Genomic DNA, 23,401 nt, shown 5'->3' with positions numbered 1-23,401 from the left:
AAAGCCTTGTGGCTGTGACCGCCTGCCTGCTGGATGATTGTTTAACAGTCTTCAGCTTGAAGAAATGTGAAGAGGCTTTATGCCTCATTCCACTTCTGTCAGGGATGATTATGAATCATCCTCTTTCTTCAAATCCAAACAAATGTGTGGCCTAATGAAAAGGCAAGTGCTGGATAATTATTGCGTAATGTGCCTTTGCTAACTTCATTTTAAGGCTACAACACAATACAAGCCTTCTCAGTGCTATTGCCCCCAGCTGTGTTGGAAAGCTGAACTCAGAGCTGAGAGAGTAAGATGAGCCATATCTCATGTCCCATACATCCTAATCATCTGTTGAACTGGCTGTGGACCTCAGCTCAGCTCTCTAGATTTACTGGTTACTTGTGTATCCGTGAACTTTTGCACTGGCTCTGCTGCTGAACCCCATCTGTGCATGTGTGTGTGCGTGCGTGTGTCTGTTCCCCAACACTTTCTGCCCTCCCTGATGTCTTTATGTGGAAGTGTGTGTGGTCCTTTCTTGTGGAGGATATTAAACACACACACACACTCTCCCTCACTCTCCTTCTTATCTGTTCTCAGGACTCTGGGGGAGGCTTGGGCTCAGTTGAAGAAGAGCCTGGCAGACGAGGCTGAGGTTCACCTAAAGTTCTCCTCAAAGGTAATTCATCACGCTTTTCTACACCTCTAATTAGCTGCCCATGCCTGAAGTTATGTTCATGCATATCAGTCAAGATTCAACGTGAAGCGCTTTTGACTCTTTTTTGAAGTCCATGCTTACTTTCCTCTACACAGCCAGTGTACCAGCTCTACAGACGCTAGCTGTAACTAGTAAACAATACAAACACCAGCCACACGTGTGTGTGGAGCGTGCCTTGGCTGTGTTTGAAAGGCAAGTCACCGAGGATCTCTTTCTGTTATATCTTCTCCTTGCATTCTTGTCTGTGGATGTTCATGATTTGGAGAAAGTGTCAGGATACTGTGGGTGTGAATGTTTTTCTCAAGGTGAAATATTGACACATCTTTGCTTCAATTTGCGCCGCCTCAAGCAAAATTAGATCTGTTTGTGTTCACTGATAATGCTGCATATTTAGCAATCCTGCATCTCTAAATTTCACTTTGTGTGTCTGGAACACAACTTCATGTTACTTCTGGATGCAGTGAAGTGTAAATGTGAGCTACTGCCTGATGCTCATGTCATGATTTCAGTTTGTAACAAAATTTGTGAAACCTTGTTTGTCCCTATTTGTCGTTTTATTCACTTTTCACAGAATGAAGTGTTACTACAGCTGATTGACATACTAAAACTAAAGCAAAAACTCCTTGAATATGGAAACCTACGTGGCAATTAACCAGAATCTGATTGACAAACTGAATTTAATGTGCATTTGTCACATCATGACCAATAGATCCAGCCAAAGATCCTCAAAAGGCTCAGTCGTCGGAGATGGAGTGAGTTCACCACTTTGTGAAACACATGTTTGTATGAAGGATGTTACTATATGTGCTCGTAAAACTGTTGCCAGTCAACACAGTTTGGTTGCAAATGACTGCATTCTGTCTTTATTTATGTTCAACACAACGCCCCAACTTTTCTGGAATCGGGGTTGTTCAGAATGTGATTCCATATTGACTGTGGGCTCTGCAGCCTACAGCACGTGACTCACTAGGCAGACAGACTGCCTTCAAATGTAATTAGATGCAGTGAAGGGCTTCATGATGGCTCTGTGGGCTGAGGCACATACATATGACACTGAGGCTTTGAATCAACATTCATCACCCGCCGTCTTTTCACTCTAGTCTTGACTCCCTCTTAATGAGGAAGGCTGAAAGTTCGATCTCAGCCAAAGAGCTCAGCTCAAGTTTTCATCTCCACCACTGGCTCTGAGGGGAGCTGCTCTTTTTAGGGTTTTAGGGTTGTGAAGTGCAAGTGCTGGATGAGTTCGTCCTGAGAGTTAAGAGCGGGAAGACGAACGTTAGAGGCCAGGATTACAGCTGGGCCGATGGAGGAAATGGAGGCGGTGATGTTATCCTCCAGAGATGCACAGATGTGCGGCACAGTTCCAGGTTCTTGTAGGAGACGGAAGGATTTGAGTGGAAATGAACTTTGAATGATGGTTTCCAATGTGACTGCGGGAGGGAGCTGCAGATCTCATTCATCACTGACGGCTGGGCCAGAACACCACAGAGCTTATTAGGATCAAATAACCACTTTCCACTCACAAGTTACTCATTTCAAAAATAATGTTGTCCCATTCGTGGAGCAGTAAGTTGTCACGCTGCATGTCATTTACCTTTAGAATCAGGAAGAATCTAAAAAAGAAGCTAAACAATGTGGATATCTGATGTTCTGGATGTTGTTTGGCTCCAAAATCAAACCATTTCTAATCATAACTAACCCAGTGTGTGAGGATGATGACATAATGTTGAAAGCAACTACAGGGCATGCAGCTAATTATGGGTTTTGGAAAATTAAATCAGATATATGGAGGGGGATTAAAGTGATTTCTCTTTTTGATTGACAGCTTTATCACTACTGAAATTTGAATATTATTCTATTCATGAGTTACTGCTGGAAAAAGAAGTCATTTTACTTCCACACCACTGTATATGAATGGAGAGTTATGTTTACATTGTCATTCAACACTTATTCTTTTCAGATATCAGGAGGTAATCAAAAGTTGTGCATGTTTCTGGGCAGTGAACGCAATACATCATCGCCGAGTGACACCACATTAAAATTTAGCTTTATGCAGTACGGTAATGATTAATATTTTTCCATCCTGCCATAGACTGATGTGGGGAAAACAGTAGACTTGAGTAGAAATGACATTTCTGAGACATTCTTTTCTATATTTGTCCTGTTGCAAACTGGCTTTCCTCACCGCTCAGCTGAATATGAAAAACTAAGGAGCTGAATGCAGCTCTGGTCTTTATTCCAGCATCAGTGTGAGCCAACAAGCTCATACTGACGATGTTTTTGCCTCAAAATGCAAAACTTTGACCTGCATTTGACTAGAGAGTCCAACTGCAGGCCTCACTGTGAGGAACACAAGGCCTGTGAGCCGATGAGAAGAGGCCAGGCTCTCCAGAGTGAAGCATGGTGACAAGCCCGGAGGCACGAGGTTTCTGGACTCAAGGATGCAGCAGCGAGATCTTCAAAAAATAAGAATAATTTATTTTAGCAGAAATCGCTCAGGATGAAATACAAAATGAATAAGGCAAGAAATCAAAGTACAATGAAAGGCGCTAAGGATAATAAAGACTGGGAATTAACAAACTAACTAAGACACAAAAGGCTAGGAGGAAAAGTAACAAACAAAAGGCTTAAGGCAAAAACTAGGCACTATGGCTGGATAACAAAGTATCAACAAAAGACGCAAGGCAAGACTATTCACTAAGGCAAGGTAACAAAGTTCAAACAAAAGGTATAACACTATTCTAATGACAAGACTTAGAAGGGTATCAGGAGACAAGGATCATGAAAACTAGATAGCAAGGCAAATACAGGACAAGGCACGAGACAATGGGAGACGCAGAGTATATATACACGAGGTAACAATGAACAGTTGGAGACAATTAAGGCGGGGTAGACAATCAGACAGGCGGGAAACACACCGGGAAGTCAAGGGCCTGAAACGAGAGGAGAGTTAGGGTTTCACAATAAAACAGGAAGTGCAAGACAAGACATGACGCTCGTGAACAAAACACATTAACAAATCTGACGAGACATGACACATGGCTGCATTAGAAGCACTGGATGTCAAGATGGCACCCCATTCAATCCAATAAAAGTTTTTCAATTATTATTTAACCTATTGCTCATTGATCATCAATTGTGATGATAGATACAGTAGATCTATTTTGGAGTGTTTTGTAACATAAAAAATAATCATTGTTTTACATCCATTTCCTTTGTAGTAACAGCAGAAAAAAAGTATTTTTGAAGTGTGTCATGCCAAAACTGCCTCACACTCCACAGCCTTGGAGTGTCACTTCCATTGCTCCCTTGACATTATCAGTCTACTTTCACTGTTTTATAAATCGCTTTTAGCTCAGGGTGAGAAGGTAACGACACCTCACACACATCATTGACAATGTGCTTATGAAGATTAGCTTGTTGCATGAGGTGATGTAGTGCCCCCCAAAATTACAGAAAGGTTACCCTCTCATCTCAAGGAGGGAACATTTAAAAAGCATTTCTAGCATTTATAACATCAACAACACACAGAGCTTTCAGTTTGAATCTGTGACGCATGTTTTATAGTCCTGGATTTATTAATGTTACCTTGTTCAACATCACTTCACCCACTTAAAGCTAATGCTGCTTTAAGTCCTGAGCATAAAAATTCTCTGGACGTTGTTGATCTCATTTAATAAAGTTGTTTGGAGGAAAGTGCTTAGCCATTACAAGACATGACACCTCTCACTCTAGGAGACCTCATGCTTTTTCCAGTCATGGCACTAGCCTTCTGTCATCGTTTGATGAAAAGTGTTGAACTGACGATTGTTTTTGGTTTGAGCAGCTCCAGAGTGAAGTGGAGAAGCCCTTTCTGACCTTCAGGGAGAACTTTAAAAAGGACATGAAGAGGTTCGACCATCACATCGCCGACCTGCGGAAGCAGTTGGTTGGTCGCTACGCAGCCGTGGAGAAGGTACACACAATCTTATACAGATAGAAGAACAAGCACAGCAACTCCAGGGTGACGCTGTTCTGTCCCTTCACTGGGCCGCAGCAGATTTTCAGGAATCATCTCGCTGGTGATTAAAATTCCACATCTCTTTCATAAGCAGACGGCTGTTTCCCGTCCCCGGAATGTTTCCTGCTTCTTGTATATGTACAATGAAAAGTAATGACCTCAGGCCCGAAGGCAACTACAAATCTTTCTCACATCATCTGTCATCTGAGCAGCGTTCGCTCGGAGAAGAGCACAAAACAGTTCCTCTTTAAACTCATCTGATGGAGCATTGAGCATTTAAAGCAGGACAGGAAATAAGATACTGGTCATGTCGGCTGACATAGGACAGCTATAACACTAGATGATGGATGACTACTGAGAGAGTTTGTAGGAGACTGTATTATCACTGTGATGAATGGAAGCAGACTGTAATATTATAACAGCTGCAGACTTTTATGACTTTAATTAGAATGATGTTTATTTCCAGGGCACTACATGTCCGTTAAAGAAAAGGTTTCCTTGCTTGAAACCTAAAAGCAGCTCATTTGCTAAAAGTAGCATAATAAGAGGGCAGCTTTTGGATAAAGAGGTTTCTATATGTGCAGCGGTGAGATCTGAGCATGTCCCTGACTTCTGTCCCTTATCTGCGGCAGGCCCGTAAAGCTCTGGCCGACAGACAGAAGGAGCTGGAGCTGAAGACTCAGCAGCTGGAGATCAAGCTCAGCAACAAGATTGAGGAAGACATCAAGAAGGCACGCAGGAAATCCACGCAAGCAGGTCAGAGCCAGGGGTCAGAGGTCAAACTGCAGGGCCACTGTGGGGTCACATCTCGCTCAGGTGTTTGTTTTTGAAGACAGGAGCGAGCACCGCCCAGCAAGCTCTCACATGTTGTAAAACATAAGGGGTCATTGATGACTCCCTGCAAATAGTCACTGCATCACCGACCTTCTAGCACAGCCATCACATCAGGATGGGTGGATGAGCCCTGCTGGTGCCCCTTAGAGGATGCAGTGTTTATTACACCCCACAATAAACAAGAAATGTAGCTAAAAATGTTACGTTTGTCTCGAGGGTGGTGCTAGAGGATGGGGTCATCAAAACCAAAAGGATTCATCCTCTGTGGAACATGAGTGTGCTTAGTTGATTTTATAGAATTCTGTGCACTGGATTATTAGATATTTTGTGAACAGACATTTTTATCAGTCGCACTATTGCAGGCATGTCAAACTCATTCCATAAAGGGCCGTGTGGCTGCAGGTTTTCGTTCCAACCAAGGAGGAGCACACCAGGCTGGAATCATTTAATCAGCTGATCTCAGTCTTCAGCTGATAACTAAGTGATCCCTTGATGTTGATTGGTTGGCCTGGTTTGCTCCTCCTTGGTTGGATAAAAAACCTGCAGCCACACGGCCCTTTATGGAATGAGTTTGACATGCCTGCACTAGAGGAAAGCTCATGAAGTGTTCAAAATGGAAAGAGTGCATCCTCGCCAGTGTGTTCAGTAAATGTCTTCGTAGTCCACCTTGCATATTCTGTGCTTAAAGACAGTTCAGGAGTTTCACCAAAAAAATTAGGATTCATCTTCAGGGGTTCCAGAGTGTTGGGAAAGGGGACATTCTGACTTGAAGGTGGCGCTATACAAAAGGTCAGGGGTTCACCAGAATCACTGATAATCATCCTCTGGAGACCATGAATTGCATTGCAGTCTGGTCAGACAAGTCAAAATATGTTAGACGGGCCGTTGTTTGTCCTTGCCTATAAATCAGTTTGCACCAGCATTTATGTTAAGCTGAATTACTAAATCCAATGAGCAAAGAAAATACTGTTTGGAAGGCAGCGGTGCTCTGTAGAGCACATATGTGGATCTGGATTTCATCATTCGACTTAGACAAGTCCCTCTGCACCAGATGTAGGACTCTGCGTCGTCAGAGACCATCTGAGGACGGTCAGCAGCGGTTTCTGTCTCAGTCCAGCTACAAATCAGACTCCAGCGACAGCAGAATTTGATCAGTTCAGTAAACGGTTAACTTTCTGGACATGGCTCTGTATCCTCATCCAGTGTTTCTTTAGCCCTTCATCTGTGCGGTCACTTGAGATCGGCTGTGAACCGAGATGCTGTTTATCTTTTTACATGAGTCATGAGCTTTATCAGCACTTCGAGCCAGACTGGTAGTTTTTTGTTTTTTTTAAATAGAGGGATGGGAGAGGAGAGAAGAAGGGGGGGAGTGCAGAAACATTCCCTGCTCGACTAGTCTGCGTTCACACCAGACTGTCAGTGAGGCGTGGGCGTGGACTAACTCCACAGTCCTTCAGGGAGACGCACACACACACATGCACATAAATAATCTGACTGCAAAAAACATCCATCACACAAAGTCAGGCCATCTATCAGAGAGATTACAGGGTGGGAAAAGCTGTTTTTTCTTTAAATTAGAGGAAATATTTCTATTTTTTTGGGGGGATCAGACTTTTTCTGCTGTTTTTAAAAACTACTTGAATGAACTGAAATGAGTGAGAGGGCTGTGTTTCTCCACACAAAGCAAAATTGGATCTGAAGGCAGCCTCACTTGGTGTGGTGTGACGAGTATCTTTTGGTGGTGGTAACGTTAGCAAACTTCACAGAGACATTGTGGTGCAGCTCAATACTGAGTCAGCTGGCTGCCTCCTCCCTGCTGGTGCTACTGTGACACTGCACTTTAGTATTTAGCATCATCCTGTAATGGACACAGTGGGCTCAGGTCTTGGGGGATAGAACCAATACGAACATCTGAAAGAGACACTTCCTCAATTAGAGCATCAGAAGTGACATTGCTTGACAATGTCCAAACAACCAATCGCATTACAGAAACAAACCTGCAAGATGATGCGGAAGTTGAGGGAAGTTCAAGCTTAAGTGATTCCTTAAACTCAGCAGATGTATATATGGATAAAAGCTTTTCGACCGATGGCTCAGCCCCGTGGAAGCTTGTCACATAGATACATGCCTGTTTTAAGTTCACCCTAACCTGATTCCAGACCTTAGAACCGCTGCCCACATTTGATTGACATGGCGACCTTTAAGCGCCCCGAGCAGCCGCCACCGCAGCTTCTGTGTCGACTGTCAGTGCCTCGATGGGACGGGTTCTTCAGGTCAGCTGTGATACAGGGACAACAGGAACAGTGTGCATGTTACACGGCTACGAGGGGAAAAAGAGGCGTGGTGGAGGAGTAGCATTAGCGGCAGCAGCCGGGTGGGTTTGTAAAAGTCTTTAATAGGTTTGCGACCTGAGGAAAGTGACTGGCTAAGAGTAAACAGATGTAGACTCTGAGTGTGATGTCATGACTCAACCAGGCACGACCACATGCTGTCACACACAAGTACGAATTCTCCATCCAGACTGGCTCTCTTCACACACACACACACACACACAGTCATCCCTCCTCCGTGCTGCTTATGCAACCAGGGAGAAAAACAGCAGCAGTTGTTGACGGTGCTCATAGCGTCTGGCTGCCAGTGATGATGACTACAGTGTGAGGGAAGCAGAGAGGTGCCTGATGCCAAAACAACTAAAGCGCAGCATCTGTATGCTCATAACAAAGACTCATTATCGCTTCATGCGCTCGCTGCATGGACTGCACACAGCATTTGCTCATTTATGTGCCCGCATAACAGCGATTCCCTAATATTTTGATACCAACTACGTATGGCCATGATCAGCTTTTTATGGAGTTCATTACTTTCGGTTTTTCTGTTAAAAGAAGGGAGTTTATTGGTATTGATTTTTAAGGGTTGGAGTGCTGATGTGAAGGGATTATCTGTAGCATGAACAGCATCTTTATTAGATTATAGAAGGATATTCTGAGCTAAACCCCGTTTACTGTGCCGCAAATACTGCAACCTTTACAATAGATGTGTTCCTTTTGATCAGATTCAGAATCAGCTTTGGTTGACAATATGCATGACAATATGCATACACACACAAGGAAGAATGACTGGTGTTAGTGGCTCTCATAATAGGATAACATAGAACTATTATGCCGAATACATACATACAAGTAGGTGGAGAATATGTGTATATATCAACATATAGAAAGAGCAACAACACCACACAATAGCTATACATACATATAGATACACATCAAGTGTTCTATAGATTGTAAATGAATGCACATGACTTGGTAGAGAGTTGCATAACTGTTAGCACTGTGGTGGACATGTTGGGGACCCTCTGAAGGGCCCTTTTTGGGGGCCTCTCTTAAACTAAAAGAAGTGTATAAATTTAATGTGAAAATAAAGTAGCGGGTGTATGAGCAGACGTTTGCTGCAGACGATGGAGAGTCATTCACAGCGCCATTTCCTCTCTGATTTAATCTCGTGGGCGATTAGTGTTGGTTTTTTCCTTGTCACCAGGATACAGGCTGTAACATTAATGAAAGACAGATCAGACCCTTCTCTTCATCATTGCTCATGGTATCATAATGAAATCCATTATCAGTCCAGACTGTCTGCGCTGTTTGAGATAATCCTATCAGCTGAGTGAGGTGGAACAAATACTGCAGGTCTGTGAGAGTGAAGCGTCTGATGTTGGAGAATAATTGGGCAGTGGCTCCACCTAGTGGAGGAATTGTGCACCACAGAGTTTAATGTACATCAGTTTATTCTTAGAAACAAAGTTAGCAGTTCTGTCGGGTCTGTTGTTGTCCTGTGTGCTCATTGAAGTCTTTGCTGTTTTTCTCCTCGTTCCCGCTAACAGGAGACGATCTGATGCGCTGCGTCGACCTTTATAACCAGTCTCAGTCCAAATGGTTTGAGGAGATGGTCACCACAAGTCTGGTAAGAAATCATCAGCTTGTGCGTTTAACGCAAGAGTCCATGAAAATTGTAAAATACTTTATTACCTTGCTGAGTCTTGTTAGCGCTAGCTGTTAGCGTTGCAGACCGCTGTCTCAGCTCAGTGGAGACAGATGGAAGTGTAAAGGTTTCTCTATGACTCAGCCTTACAAACTGCTCTTCTCGTCAGGAGCTGGAGCGTCTTGAGGTGGAGCGGGTGGAGATGATCAGACAGCATCTGTGTCAGTACACCACCCTTCGGCATGAGACGGACATGTTCAACCAAAGCGTAAGTACAACTTCAGCTCACTCTTTGTATTTGCAGTGAAACAGTGTGTCACGCCGGGCTGGAGAACTCCTTTGTAGACATTTTTATTGCCCACTGTTGTCCACTTCATAACAGTTGCTTGTTTTAATATCTTCTATGCATATATTGTACATTAAAAGCAACAAAATTTCCCTTGTGGGAGAATAGTGTGTGTGTTGTGATGCTTCAACTGGCCGCTGTTCCCTCTCTGTCCAGACGATGGAGCCGGTGGACCAACTCCTGCAGTGCGTGGACCCGGCCAAAGACAGAGAGCTGTGGGTGCGGGAGAATAAGACTGGAGAGATCAGGCCAGTGGACATAGAGATCTGACCTCAGCGCTGTCTGACGGCTCTGCATATGCACACTTTTACTCCCGAGCTCACACTCAGACACACGGACCTGCAGGCTACATGCCTGTAATCTGTGCTGGGATCCTCACTCCCCCCACTGATCCACCTGTGACTCCTAAAAGCAAGCTGCTGAGGATGATGTCAGTACTTGGGGAGTTTAGTGAGAACCCTGAGCGATGAATGAAGATGTCAGATAACGACAGGTCGTAGCTTCCTGTTATGATGCTGATGCCCAGCTGAGACGGCGCAGGAAAATGGGAACTATGAGTGTGAATTGTGAGGCGATTGATCAAGAAGCAACAACAATGAACATATAACACCTGTAAATGTTGAACAGCTTTATGTCATGCAGCAGTGTAAAGCTGCAGTTTGTGTGTGCTTTTGCTCTGTGGGGTAATTCTCTGGTTCACTTGTGTGTTGATGCACATGTGACTTCAGAACCGCAAGTTGTTGGCAAAAAATATTTAACAGATGCTGCTAAGCAAGAAGCATTCTGGCTGAGAGTGTTACATTACTGTGTCCCAGAATAAGACTATTAGTATTAGTATTTTAGTATTTTAATACTAATATCCACCATGTGCAGGTATTGAGATTTTGCTAAGCCCCACCCCTTGGCTACTGTTGCTACGCCTGTCAAGAATGCCATTCTGGCACGCTACAGATGGAGCTTCCAAAAATATAAAAAATAATCTTTTAACTTGTGAATTTCGTTAACTGAAATGACAGCTGTTGCTAGCAGACTTCATTTGCTGTAATTAGCTTGCGTAAGCTTCTGCTAATGATAAAAATCTGTCAGCAGCTGACTGAGAAGTTTCCAATTTGTCTTAAAAAGAGAAGCCTCTCAAAGGGTCTTAAATGCGCACATGATGGCTACATACATGATGTCAAAAGAGCTATGGCTAAAGCTAACATCCTCAAAAGCTCATGATCCATGTAGAAAACATTGAAATAAAGTGTTAATTGTACAGCATGTGCAAAAAAATATGATTCGTTTCAATATAAGCCTTGGATGGTTTGGATGCTTACAAGTTTTTTTTAACAGTAGGTTTCATACAGAACACAAGTTTGATTCGATTGTTTTGAGTGCAAACTTTCCCAAAACATGTGAAGAGCTGCTAACCTTACTCTAAATTCTGATACAGTAGCACCACTGAAGTGGATATTCCGGTCCTGAACAGCTGTTCTTCTAATGCCACCTGTAAAATTACATGTCAGCAGAATTTGCTAATCACATGCCCCTTGTTTATGGAAATGATGCCACGTGTCTACCGGGGGTATTAAAGCCAACGTTAGGTAGTAACATCGTTAAGGTTGGAGCTTACACCACAGCAGATAAACACACTGTTTAATCCATTCCTCACAGCCTTAGCTACGGTTGCTACGGTAGGATTGTCAGTGATTGACAGAAATTTGTTTGGGGTCTAGCAAATGGTCAATTGCTGAGAACGAAAATCACAAATCATATTTGCATCTCTGAAAAACGTATGAAATCTAAAGCTCGAGAACACTCAGTTTCATTTCCACCCGTCTGACTTCATTCCTAATCACATCTGAAAATCATACAATTGCACTTTATACCCAAATGATTTTTAATAGATATACTGTAAGTTGCTGTTCGTATGGAAACTATTCTAAAGAGAACTTTGTTCCACATTTTATTACTGAGTTGGGAGTGTGGCGGTTATGTTCACAGGCAGCCTGGTGTAAATATATGGGATGTGTGATTTGCAATGACAGGAGGCAGTAGAGTGAAGGATGTAAAATACAATAAAGAGTAGAATCTTACACAAAGACAGTTGGTATACAGTTTGGTACTGTTAATATATGAAATGTACAAAGTGTTTTATATGCAGTAGAAACAGCAGTATTCTACTTCAGTATCTACAGTTTGAGTTGCTTCAGTTGGATTCAGTGTCAGTGCTGCTGCCTGCAGGCGTTCAGTGTTGCACAAATTGCTCTTTCACCACCACGTCTTGATCAGTATTACTGCCGAGCATTACTTGACTATTGAGAGAAGAGGACTGAGACGCTTTTGTACATTAACAGCTAAAGGTTGGCGTTTTTCATTAATAAAAGGAAAATATGTATCTTATGTCACAACGTGCTCCTTTCTGGTGTGTTTTCGGCTTCCTGCGTGACGCTTTTGCGCGGAAAAAGAGAAACGTGTCATAAATGATAAAAAGTCTTTTATTCCCTAAAAAACACATTCAACATTAAGATGGTTCGGGCCAAGCCTGGGTACAGGTCCAGGCAGTGATACAGATGAGGTTAAAGTTCAGACAGATACACTTGGATACATGACACTGCATTTCTTATTATTGGCCTAAAATAACCAATGTGTTGACGGCACCTTGTTGCATATCTCACCTGGTAACGCTTCATGATAGTCAGTTACAAATCACTTCAATATATGTCAATCCTTTTATAGAATTTAGATTAAATTTGTTGTTCATAATTCACTGACAGCTCTTGAATGACTTGTTCCAGTACAGTTTTCCACATATAATCAGTTTTACATACAAATATCACATTATGCAGTGTATAAAAAGTGTATTGGATTAAAGCTGGAGTGTGTTATTAAAGCTGTGCAGTCATAACAAAGAGAGAAAGGGCTGAGTACATTGTAGAAAGACTGAATGGGAACGTACAGTACGCACAGACAGGCGACGCACACCGAATGGTTCGTCTCTGACCTGAATGTGTTGTGAAGCTGATTTCAGCCTCACTTCATACTGTACCGCGCATCGCTCCTTCAAAAGACATCAGAGCCAGGGTGACGGCGCGCCCAGAGCGGGTCGGCGCCGCCTCAGCCGGGTTTCTAGTCAATCATGAGCTTCTTGAGGGAGTCCAGGTACGCTGGGATGAGGGAGCTGACGGACTCGTTGTCGTCGTTGAGGATCTTCTCTCCTCTACCCTCTGAGCCCACAGAGCTGGGTGACCTGACCAGGCGGGGGTACGGGGTGCTATAACCCTGGTGGAGCACAAACAGACCTCGTTATTCACTCATTACTCAGAAAAACACCACCTCTGGGATTTCATGTTTTCATGTAACATCTTTTGTTATTCTGCAGATTTATTCACTTCCTGTAATAAAATCACGATCACACACTTGGCTCTGAATGTACTCATCATAAATGACGTCTTCAACTGTCCATTAATGCAAGTGAGAGCTAAATGAAATGTATTTGTCTTAAAACAATAATCAGGTGCCCATATGAACACTGAACTTGTTTTTCTTCTCAGTGGTGCATAAGAGATTGCATTGCCACTAATAAAAGTGACAATTACCTACAAACATATGACAACAAGTTTCCAGCCATGCTAACAGCATGTGAGGCTGCACCGTGACACAGTGCTGCTGCGAAATGAGTTCAGCTTGCTACCATGACAAACGAAAAAGCCAACATGTTGATTATTAGCATTTGTAATCTTTATCATTTTTACCCTCTTAGATTAGCATGTTAACATGCTAAAATCTGCTAGTTAGCGCCACACCCAAAAGATGGGAATGCCATTGTTTTGGCAGGTATTTGCTCATAAACAAATACGATGGACGAATACACGGTTTGACCTGGTGATGGCGCTAGAGGGAAATGAATTTGAATGAATTTGTTGATAGTGTAAAGGATAATTTCTGAAAATTATAGGAAGAAAGTCGCTTATTTGCTAGAAGCATAGACGTCCCAACTGCTGGGACTAACTCTGAATAATAAAAAAGCAGCTATGGGCCGTCGGGTGGTCACCAGCTGAAGGCCCGGTCGATGCATGTTCCAGCAGCATGGCGGTTACTTACAGAGGAGTATCCTTTGCCGAAGCTGCCTCTGTTCTTGGTCCTGATCTTGGTGAGTGCCGACTCAGCGATGTCAGCTCGCTCCTCGGCGTCATCCAGCTCGTGGACCGTCTTCCTGTACTTCGCCAGGTTCATGTTGGCTTGTTCCTCCTGCAGTAACGACAGTGTGTGCGTGATCAGAACAGGCGAATGTCATCGAGCGCTGTGTGTGATTGTGAGAGGGCGCGGCGACGTACAGCCTCCTCCACTTGTCTCTTGTAGGCCTTCATCTTGTTCTGCAGCCTCTCCACCAGCTCCTGCATCCTCTGCTGGTTCTTCTGGTCCTCCTCGGACTGGAACAGCAGCTCCTTCAGCCGGCGCTCGTTCTTCCGCAGCGTCTTCACCGTCTCGGCATGCCGCTTCTGCTCCGAGTCCAACTCCAGCTCCAGCTCCTTCACCTGCGCACACACACACATGCAGCAGTGACTTTACCTCAGCGAGTGTTACGTGTTATTGCTAGCTGGGTTTTGTGGCTCCGGCTCAAGAATGCTGTATCCCACAGCGCTCGATGTGGGGCTGTGCAGTGCAGTAATGCAACGAGCGAGCATGTCATTAGATCATCTCTGTCTGGTAACGTTTCTGCAGCACCGCTTCGTAAACAGACTTTCTGTTTTAAATTTCTCCAAGCGGATTGCATCGTCACGGTTGTTTTGTCAGACTTAGGAAAGCGCCTCCAGAGACACTGAGGACATTATACAACCTGTTTCAAGGTTGTATAATGTCCTCAGTGTTGCTATTCTTCGAGTTTTAGCAGCAGTTTGGCTTCAAATGAAATGTAAAGTTTGTCCTTAAGATGGCACTGAAGGGGGGGCAGGGACAGAGCTCATTTACCCCCCAAGAACCCCTATTAAGTTAGTCTGGTCCTGGAATCCACTCAGCAATTTTCTGTCCAATGAATGCAGATGTTCGATATACAGTATTTGTTTCCTCAAAGTAAATCACAAAAAGAAACATGCATCTTGCAAATGTCTTGCTCTGGACCAACCAGACGACATGTTTGTACCTTTCCCTCCAACTTCTGGATGATCTTCTTGCCTCCTTTCAGAGCCATCTGCTCGGCCTCGTCCAGCCTGCCGCTCATGTCTTTGATCTGAGCCTCCAGACCTTTCTTCACTCTCTCCAGGTGGAGGGTGTGCTCCTGCTCCAGACGCAGCTCCTCCCCGACTCGCGCCAACTTTAGAGAATTACACCATCCCTTTAAAATGCATGCTTTACATCCGTGCAGCTACAACATCCTGGTTGACACCAGTTGTCTCCTACCTCGCAGCTGGCCTTCTTGGTCTTGTCCGTGGATCCTCTCAGCTCTCCTTGCAGCTCCTCGTGCTCCTGCTGCAGAGTCTGGAGATCCACCTCCAGCTTCCTCCTCCCGCTCAGAGCCGACTGGAACTGAGCACATGAGAGCAAACGTTGAGAGAGTCATGAGTCTACGTTGGAGTTTTAGCTGACGCCTCTGCAGGGCCCCAAAGCAAAGAGCCTCTATGCATCACCTGGTTGTTGAGGTCACTGTATTTCTCGTTGGCATCCTGCAGCTCGGTCTCCAGGGCCTTGCGAGCCCTCTCCGCGGTCTCCAAGGCTGCGCGAGTCTCCTCCCCTTCGCTGACCAGTATGCCGCAACGTCGTTCCATGGCCGCCTGCTCCTCCCTGCGGTCCTCGTGGCTCCGGACCTCCTCCTCCAACTGAGCCTGCAGCTCCTGGGACAGGGGACAGCAACTGTGTGAGGAAGTCTCCAAGGAAAACAACAAAACAAACATCCTGTGGCTTCTCATCAGACCTTAATCTGTTGCTGCATCTTCTTGCTGTTCTTGCCGTGCTCTGCATTGTTCTTGGTGAGCAGGTCCACCTGCAGCTCCAGCTCGTTGATGTCGGCCTCCAGCTTCTTCTTCAGCTTCAGGCCCTCTGCTCTGCCTTTCACCTCCACATCCAGACTGGCCTGCAGGGACTCCAGCGCCCTCTGGTGGCTCTTTCTGGCAGAGGAGGAGGAGAGGGATGGATCGGGGTATTACAAAGCTTGCATGTATCCTTGCAGAGACGGTGCAGAGAGCGTAATGAAACAGGCCTTACCTCTAAAGATAACAAACAATGACTTTTGAAGGAATAAGGGGAGATAAGAGACAGGGTGAAAAACAATAATAGTAAGGATTACAGAGCAAGACAAGAAAATGTCAGGGCGTATGCAGCATTTAAAAGCAGCAAACAATCAGACCAGAGTAGAAAAAAAATGAAAATAAAAGTAAAGGTAAGAAAATGCATGGGTTAATAAAAAAATCTGCTTGTTAAACAAGTTCATTTGCTTTTTTGCTGACAGTTAGATGAGATCGATATCACTCTTATATTTGTTAAGTACGAGCCTAAGGCCAGCAGCCAGCAGCTGGTTAGCTTAGCTTAGCACGGAGACTTGAAACGCGGGGGAAGCGGCTCAACAACAAACTCTGCCCAACAGCGCTTCTAAAGCTGACCAATTAGAGTGCTAAATCTCATTTGTTTCATGTGCGCAGGACTCTTTCCTGGCTGAGTGCAGTGATTCCAGAGAGTACTCTGCCTGGCCAAGAAACAGTCTCATACATTACCCCTGTACAACCACAACTCGTGTGTTTTACATGTCAGGTTTTGTACGGATGAAACAAACGAGACATAACATGTTAATTGGTGAGCTTTGGATGGGCTGCTGGCTGCAGATTCATATTGAAAGGAAAAATGTGAGAATGGCATCAGTCCTTTGCTAAGAAAGCAAATAAACACATTTCCAAGATGTGAAACTCGTCCTTCAAGACAACATTTCAAAGTGAGACAGTTTCAGCTGACCTCATGCTAAGTGGAAGACTGTTTTAGGAGCCGAGCAGCCAATACAGCATCACCTTTCATATTTTTGACTTGTACTCAGGAGAAACTGAAGGCTGTTAGGACATTAAGGGGTTATGTGTTTAGTTATATAGTCCGGCGCCAGACCATTCGAGGCCTTGGACGAGATTAACAGTCATTTAAAGTGAATTGTAAAAGAGAACGGCAGCCAGTGCAGCGAAGGATGGAGGGGTCCTCGCTTTCCTCTGTTCCATAGCTCGACCCTCGGGACGAGTAAATGAGGCATTACATTAATCCAGGCATGACTGTAGAAAAACACATTTCACTCTCTGTGTGTTACAAAATGATAGCACTGAGCTAATTCTGGAGATATTACTCACTTGACTGGACTAAAGCCGCAGTAAAAAAAAAAATAAAAGAACACCCAGATTTTTAGTTTAGCTATAGTAGTTGTGCGTATCATAGGAAAGAGGTGTGCTGTCTGCCTTAGAGATGAGGACTATGAAGGACTGAGAGGAAGCTCAGGTACCTGGTGGCTTCGGTCTCTTCCTCCTTCTCCTGAAATCTGCGCTCCAGGTCTCCTTTAGCCTGAGACAGCTCCAGCTGCAGCCTCAGCACCTTGGTCTCCTCAGCCTGGAAGGAAGGAAGGAAGGAAGGAAGGAAGGAAGGAAGGAAGGACCAGGACCAGTGTGATTTGTGTGGAGTTATCCAAGCTATATAAAATGAAATGAATTAAGAGAAAGGATATAGCACATGCTGACGACACTACACTCTGAATATCACAGCTAACAGGCAGATCTGCTGAAGTTGCGTACCTCCAAAGCTGCCTCAGACTCTTCCAGTGAGGCCTGCAACTCCTCTTTCTCCATCTCAATCTTCTTCTTTGCTTTCTGGAGCTCGTGGACGCTTTTGCCTCCATCTGAGAGCTGATCTGTCAGGTCTGCGACCTCCTCTGTCAGACAGAGAAAAGTCTCATTAAGCCACGCTTACTATTAGTGTCTCTTCAAGCGGGAACTGTTTGACATTCGCAAATTCTTTTTGTTACTGAGAGCGAGACAAGAAGATTGATGCCACTCTTGGCAAAGCAAGATGTGTGGCAAAGCTGAACGCAAGGGGAGACAGCTCGTCTGGCTCTGTTTCAAGTTCAGAAATCACCTGCCAACACCTCTAAAGCTCAGTGATTAGCACATTTGTATGCTGTACACAAACAGAAATTTAAAAACAAATAAGACGCATGAAAAAAACAGCCAGCTTTACAGGGGTTGGTAGTCATAGTGACTTTGGGGAGAGTCAGGTAAACTGTTACCTCCTGCTTCCGGTCTTTATGCTATGCTAAGCTAAGCTAAAAGCCTCCTGGCTCCACTTCTGTGCAGCGCTTAACAAACAGATATGAATGTGGTAATAGTATTGTCTGACTCTCAGCAAGAAATGATTCAACTTTTTTCCCCAAATGTCAGTCTGGTCCATAAAACCTGCTCAAGGCATCAGCCCCCCCCCATTTTGTGCATTTCCATACCCTGGTAGGCCTTGTTCTCCCTGCGCAGGGCCTCCAGCTGCTCCAGAGACTCTTCATGCGCCGTCTTGAGTTTGAAGAGCTCGCTGGCGTGCTGCCTGCTCTCCTTCTGGCAGCCCTCCACCTCGGCCACCAGCTCCTCGCACTTCTGCTTCCAGTCTCCGAGCTGCCTCTCCAGGATCCGCTGCTTCTTGTCCAGAGCCTGGCCGCAGCTGCTGGCCTGCGACAGGGAACACATGCTCGAGGGTAACAACAGGGAAGTTCACGGCACGGCGGCGCTCATGCAACCCACGTCTCCTGCTCTACCTTCTCCAGGTCCATGCAGAGCTCCTCCACCTCTCCCTGCAGCCTCTGTTTGGTTTTCTCCAGCGAAGAACATTTGGCCTGGGTGGCTTCCACGGCCTCCTCGGCCTCCTGCAGCCTGGCTGCCAGCTTCTTCCTGTGACACACACACGTGAGTTGGACCACTGACATACGCTCAAAGTGTCATATATGACTCGGGCCGCCAGTATAAACGCAACGCACTTGGTGTCCTCCAGCTCGTCGGCGTGCTGGATGCTGTCGGACTCGTGTTTGCTCCTCCAGTGCGTCACCTCGCTGTTGAGTTTGGAGACGAGGCGCTGCAGCTCCTGCTTGCTCTCCTGCTCCTCCTCCAGCTGCTCCTTCAGCACCTCGCACTCCTGCCGCACTGAGCTCAGACTGCTGCTCATCGCCTGCTTACACTGGCAGCCGCACCAGAGAGACACATGTCATCGTAGGAGCAATCACATTATAGCCATTAACACACTGGAAATTCGATTTTCCAGACTCCCAGTCTTAGTCCGAAAACGCACACTAACCTTGACCTCCTCGTCCAGTTGTTTCTTCAGCTCTTCCAGCTGGGATTGGAGCAGAGTCTTGGAGCGACTCAGCTGGATGGCTCTGCCCTCCGCCTCCTCCATCTGTCGACCCACGTCTGCGTTGTCAGCTGACAGGACACACAATAACACTGATTATCGACACACTGGAGGACACAGTAGGCGTGCATTTGCCAGGTTCTGCGGCGACAGGCAAAAAAACAGGACAACAATGTGACTGGTTCGCCGTGTTGATGTGACTGTCTCTGCAGATGTGGTTTGTGTCATGCACCTGAAGAGCAAGGACTGAACGGAGCGTCAGTGACTCATCTGCCAGTTAATCACATCATATCTGTGTCTGTTGCTTTCGCTTCGTGGTGAATAAACAGGCAGGTTTCTTGAGGCAGATGTTCATTCATCCATTCATTCTGCAGTGTCTACCGTTCTCTCTAACCTCCTAAACATCTCGATTTTATTTGGCGGTTATAGATTGTGGGTTAGCTGTGAGGGTTGGACAGGGTGACACACTACATACAGCCAGTGGCCACTTTATTGGGTACACCTGTGCTGTCTAATGCAATCCAATGTAATTATTCTGCTTTAATTATACTATCATACTAGATTATACAGTATTTACTGAACTATAAAATCCAGTTTTTGTTGCTAATTCAATTACAGTGTGTGTAAAGTCGTAGTTAGTGATGGTGCTGAACTGGACTGCATTATATTGTGTAGTGTTTCTAATAGTCTGCCCCCTCATGTATGTCAATACATGTATGTCACTCTTTCTGCGTGTTTCCTGCTCATTAATGCTACCAAGATCTTCGATATTTCTGTTATGTCTTAAGTTTAAAGTGCACTAAAACGTCCATTTTCAATCAGCTTCTTCTGGGGTCCAACATGAAATAACTTTAGTTGTTGCTTGTTCAGTTAAAAGTATTTAGAATACTTTTAAGATTTGAAATTGAGGTTTCAGGGGCCTTTAAAAAATGCAAAAGATGACACAACCCTGGCTCAGACACGAAAGAAACAGTGATAGATGACTTGAACAAACGGGATCTTAAGACTCGCTGTGACTGCGTCAAAACATGAGGAGATACGAGCTTCTTTCAGGTGCACAGTACCTGTGAGTCTGTTCTTGGCCACGCTGAGCTCAGTCAGGGCCCTCTGCAGGTCGTCTCCTCTCCTGTTGGCCTCTGACAGCTGCTCCTCCAGCTTCTTCATCTGGCTTTCTGAGGACGTCTGCAGCACCACACAAACAGGCCAGCACACATTATGATGAGCAGCGCCTACGCCCGGCATTACTTGTTCGTTTGGCAGGCCAGCGTGATCCTCAGAGCACGTGACCTAACTCCCTGACCTTGGCTTTCTGCAGACTGTCCAGAGATGCGGCCAGCTCGTCCACCTCCATCCTCAGGTTCTGCTTCTCCTTCTCCAGCTTTGCCCGGACCCTCTGCAGGGCCTCACACTGCTCGCTCAGCTCTGCCATGGCATCGCCGTGCCGCTTCCTCAGAGACGCGGCCAGCGCCTCTGACTGGACCGAGGACTCCTCCAGGTCTCGCCTCAGGCGCTGCAGCTCGGCCTCTCGCTTCTTGTTCACCTCCATCTGTGAATCACACGCAGGCTGAATGTGAAGTTCTGTGTTTAAGGCTGCACAGTGTGCTGGTGCCAAACTTGTATCCTCGCCAAACTGCAACTTCTGTCCTAAAGCACTAATTACTAATTCTGAATGACTGTTGTTTAGATTTCTAACTTTTAAAAACCGAGATGATGGTAACGTGCCAGCAAGCTCCCCATTCCCAAACATACTCAACCTGAAGCTGTCTCTCGATATTATTTACGTGGAAATGATCCATGCTAGAATACACAGATCCAGCCTGGAAACTCTTGTGGCTAAATCTTCGGCATCTTTACAGATTAAGGAATTAATAGAATGCAAATATAGAAAATATGTTTATTTGTTTCCTTGCTGAGAGCTATCTGATAACTGTCTGGTGAAAATGAAGCTGGAGCCAGGGGACTGTTGCCTTAGCAACAAAATCTTCCTAGCTGCACCTCTAAAACTCATTATTTAATAGGCTGACAGGAGGTTGTCTGTTGCGATTTTTGGCCTGGAGAGTGACATCATGGTGTCTCGGTGGTGAACTTGGTGGCAGTAGGTGGATTTTGCGACTTTTGGATGGAGCCAGGCTAGCTGGCCCCACTTCCAAGGCTTCATGCTTATCTCATTTGCAGAATCTCTCTTTCAGCAAGAAAGCGTATAGCATACAACCTAAATCTAGCGCAACCTTTAAAAAATCTAATGGTGCAAATGTGTGTATGTCTGGTAGAATGTACGCAGCTCACCTGTGAGGCGGTGATCCCACCTGCTTCCTCCAGTCGGTCAGTGAGATCATCCAGTTCTCTGGTCAGATCTGCTCTCTGCTTCTCAACCTGTCAAAAACAGAGCAGTACAAGCATGGTATTAATGCACTGTATATTCCCATTCCACCAGAGAGCAAGTTATAGTATAGTAAATAATAAGTCCTTTGGCGAGAAGTGAGTTCATGAGTTCAGGATTGGCTTGGGCCAAATAAATGTGTTGATGAGAGCCTCCGCTTTATTAAATTTCAGGCAGAAGACTTCATCTATTCTGAGCGTAAAGCTGTCCCACCTCCCCGGACAGGATATTTAACCACTGGGGGATCAGCATGATTGACAGCCCACAGGGGGAAGTGATCTTTCCTGAGGTCAGAAGTCAGGAGGGTAGCTGGTATCCAATCAGAGCAACACAGGGGTTAGCTGCTGTCACACAGTCCAAATATTATGTGTGAACTCCTGTTTCCTGTCTGAGTGATCCAACGCTGTTTACTGCCAAACATCCGACAAAGTGAAGCCGTCTGCTTCGAGTCTTGCTTTTGCTGATGTGATGCTCGGTTTTGATCTATTTTACAGAGACGATAGAGCAAGCTGTTAATGGTCCTTAAAGCTACATTAAATGATTTTTTGGCTACTTTGACGAGACAAAAACAATGCTTAAAGCTCGAAGGGGAACAGCAGAGTCAGGTGATAAGCCTCTGGGGGTTTGTCACTACGTTACACAGTCATTTGATACTATATGGATTAGTGCAGTTTTAACGGCAGTGGGAGCTAAGAACATGTCAAATAAGTGCTTTATTTTACATATATGTATATATTTATTCTGGATCACACTCAAAATACACCCTGGCTTCACTGATATAATAAAATTTAATACTGGCATAATATGCAGTATAATAAAACTTAATACCTTTCATCAAAAGAAATACAAAATTCATTTGTTGCACATAAATGCAAAGCAAATAAAATCTGTAAAGCTTCAGAAATGCTTATACATGAGCGATGATGATAAGCCCCTCAGCAAAGTCGTCAAAGAGCCTTCTCACGCTCTGACATGGTGCAGCACACATGGAGAGAGTTTATAACGCCGGGCCATTACATGCACAAACAGCCAGCGCTCTGCAGTTAAAAGCACTTGTTGTTTTTACGCCGATCTTTTACAGCTGCTTTAAAGACGGCCGTGGATGTTGAGACTGGTCTGTAAAAGCTGGAGTCTCAGGCCTCCCTGATAGCACCAATGAGCCACAGCCATCAACACACCTCAGGCAGAACAAGGGAAAACAGATGATACTCACTGGGGGCCTCCTCTTTCACCTCCCACACCCACAGCTCCGTCTCTAAAAACCTGTGGCCCCCTCCCCTCCTCCCCACAGCCCCACCCTCTAGGTCGACAACCTCGCTCTGTGTGGAGGGTGAGCGGCGAGCACTCAGCTCACTCGTCGCTCTCCTTCGCACTACTGACTGAGTCAACAGCTACTCCGGATCAGCACCAACCAAGACCACTCACCCCCATTCACATGCTAACAGAGGGTCAGTGCCCACAGAGTCTCCTGATGAAGATGGAACATTCATCTTCATTTGCACAAGAGTGTGAAGGAGTGTGTCTGTTCAGTCTGTGCATACCGGCCAGTCTGTGTTTGCATATGTGCTCTCCAGTATCCATCCATGTCCTCAGCGCGATGGAGGCTCTCCCCTGACCACAGCTACATGACATCACAATTTAGCCCATGCTAAAACAAACAGTGTTGCGTAGCTGCGGCTAAGTTTGTGTGACTTTAATGTTTCCGATTCCAAATAAGTGGTTTAGATGACGGTTGTTCCCATGATCCCACATGTCAGGAGTTCAGTTCAATGTCACTATAACTGATACAAATGATAAGATGATAATAAAAACAGGACCTGGTAAAAAAAACAAAAAACAAAA

General features: G+C 45.1%; 2 protein-coding genes across 5 annotated transcripts in view; one reads left to right on the top strand and one right to left on the bottom strand.

The window, feature by feature from the left end:
- Positions 1–13,201, top strand: part of gas7b (growth arrest-specific 7b) — a 56,370-nt gene extending 43,169 nt beyond the window's left edge. For both annotated transcript variants that reach the window (XM_041962723.1, XM_041962722.1), the window contains exons 9-14: positions 580–658; positions 4,524–4,652; positions 5,330–5,453; positions 9,409–9,488; positions 9,676–9,774; positions 10,009–13,201. In XM_041962723.1, the coding sequence (XP_041818657.1) occupies positions 580–658; positions 4,524–4,652; positions 5,330–5,453; positions 9,409–9,488; positions 9,676–9,774; positions 10,009–10,122 (625 nt within the window). In that variant the 3' untranslated portion in view covers positions 10,123–13,201. The remainder of the gene's footprint in view (positions 1–579; positions 659–4,523; positions 4,653–5,329; positions 5,454–9,408; positions 9,489–9,675; positions 9,775–10,008) is intronic.
- Positions 12,312–23,401, bottom strand: part of LOC121624808 (putative uncharacterized protein MYH16) — a 48,346-nt gene continuing 37,256 nt past the window's right edge. For all 3 annotated transcript variants that reach the window (XM_041962721.1, XM_041962718.1, XM_041962720.1), the window contains 16 exons: positions 21,466–21,552; positions 20,480–20,725; positions 20,244–20,361; positions 19,123–19,250; positions 18,809–19,005; positions 18,590–18,722; positions 18,287–18,503; positions 17,586–17,722; positions 17,300–17,403; positions 15,743–15,935; positions 15,459–15,662; positions 15,232–15,357; positions 14,975–15,145; positions 14,169–14,369; positions 13,936–14,082; positions 12,312–13,113 (listed from right to left, as the gene is read on the bottom strand). In XM_041962721.1, the coding sequence (XP_041818655.1) occupies positions 12,961–13,113; positions 13,936–14,082; positions 14,169–14,369; positions 14,975–15,145; positions 15,232–15,357; positions 15,459–15,662; positions 15,743–15,935; positions 17,300–17,403; positions 17,586–17,722; positions 18,287–18,503; positions 18,590–18,722; positions 18,809–19,005; positions 19,123–19,250; positions 20,244–20,361; positions 20,480–20,725; positions 21,466–21,552 (2,562 nt within the window). In that variant the 3' untranslated portion in view covers positions 12,312–12,960. The remainder of the gene's footprint in view (positions 13,114–13,935; positions 14,083–14,168; positions 14,370–14,974; positions 15,146–15,231; positions 15,358–15,458; positions 15,663–15,742; positions 15,936–17,299; positions 17,404–17,585; positions 17,723–18,286; positions 18,504–18,589; positions 18,723–18,808; positions 19,006–19,122; positions 19,251–20,243; positions 20,362–20,479; positions 20,726–21,465; positions 21,553–23,401) is intronic.

This window comes from Chelmon rostratus, chromosome 21 (assembly GCF_017976325.1).
Source record: "Chelmon rostratus isolate fCheRos1 chromosome 21, fCheRos1.pri, whole genome shotgun sequence".
Classification (NCBI taxonomy): domain Eukaryota; kingdom Metazoa; phylum Chordata; class Actinopteri; order Chaetodontiformes; family Chaetodontidae; genus Chelmon; species Chelmon rostratus.
The sequence above is the reverse complement of the archived record's forward strand: the minus strand, read 5'-3'. Positions and strand labels throughout refer to the sequence as shown.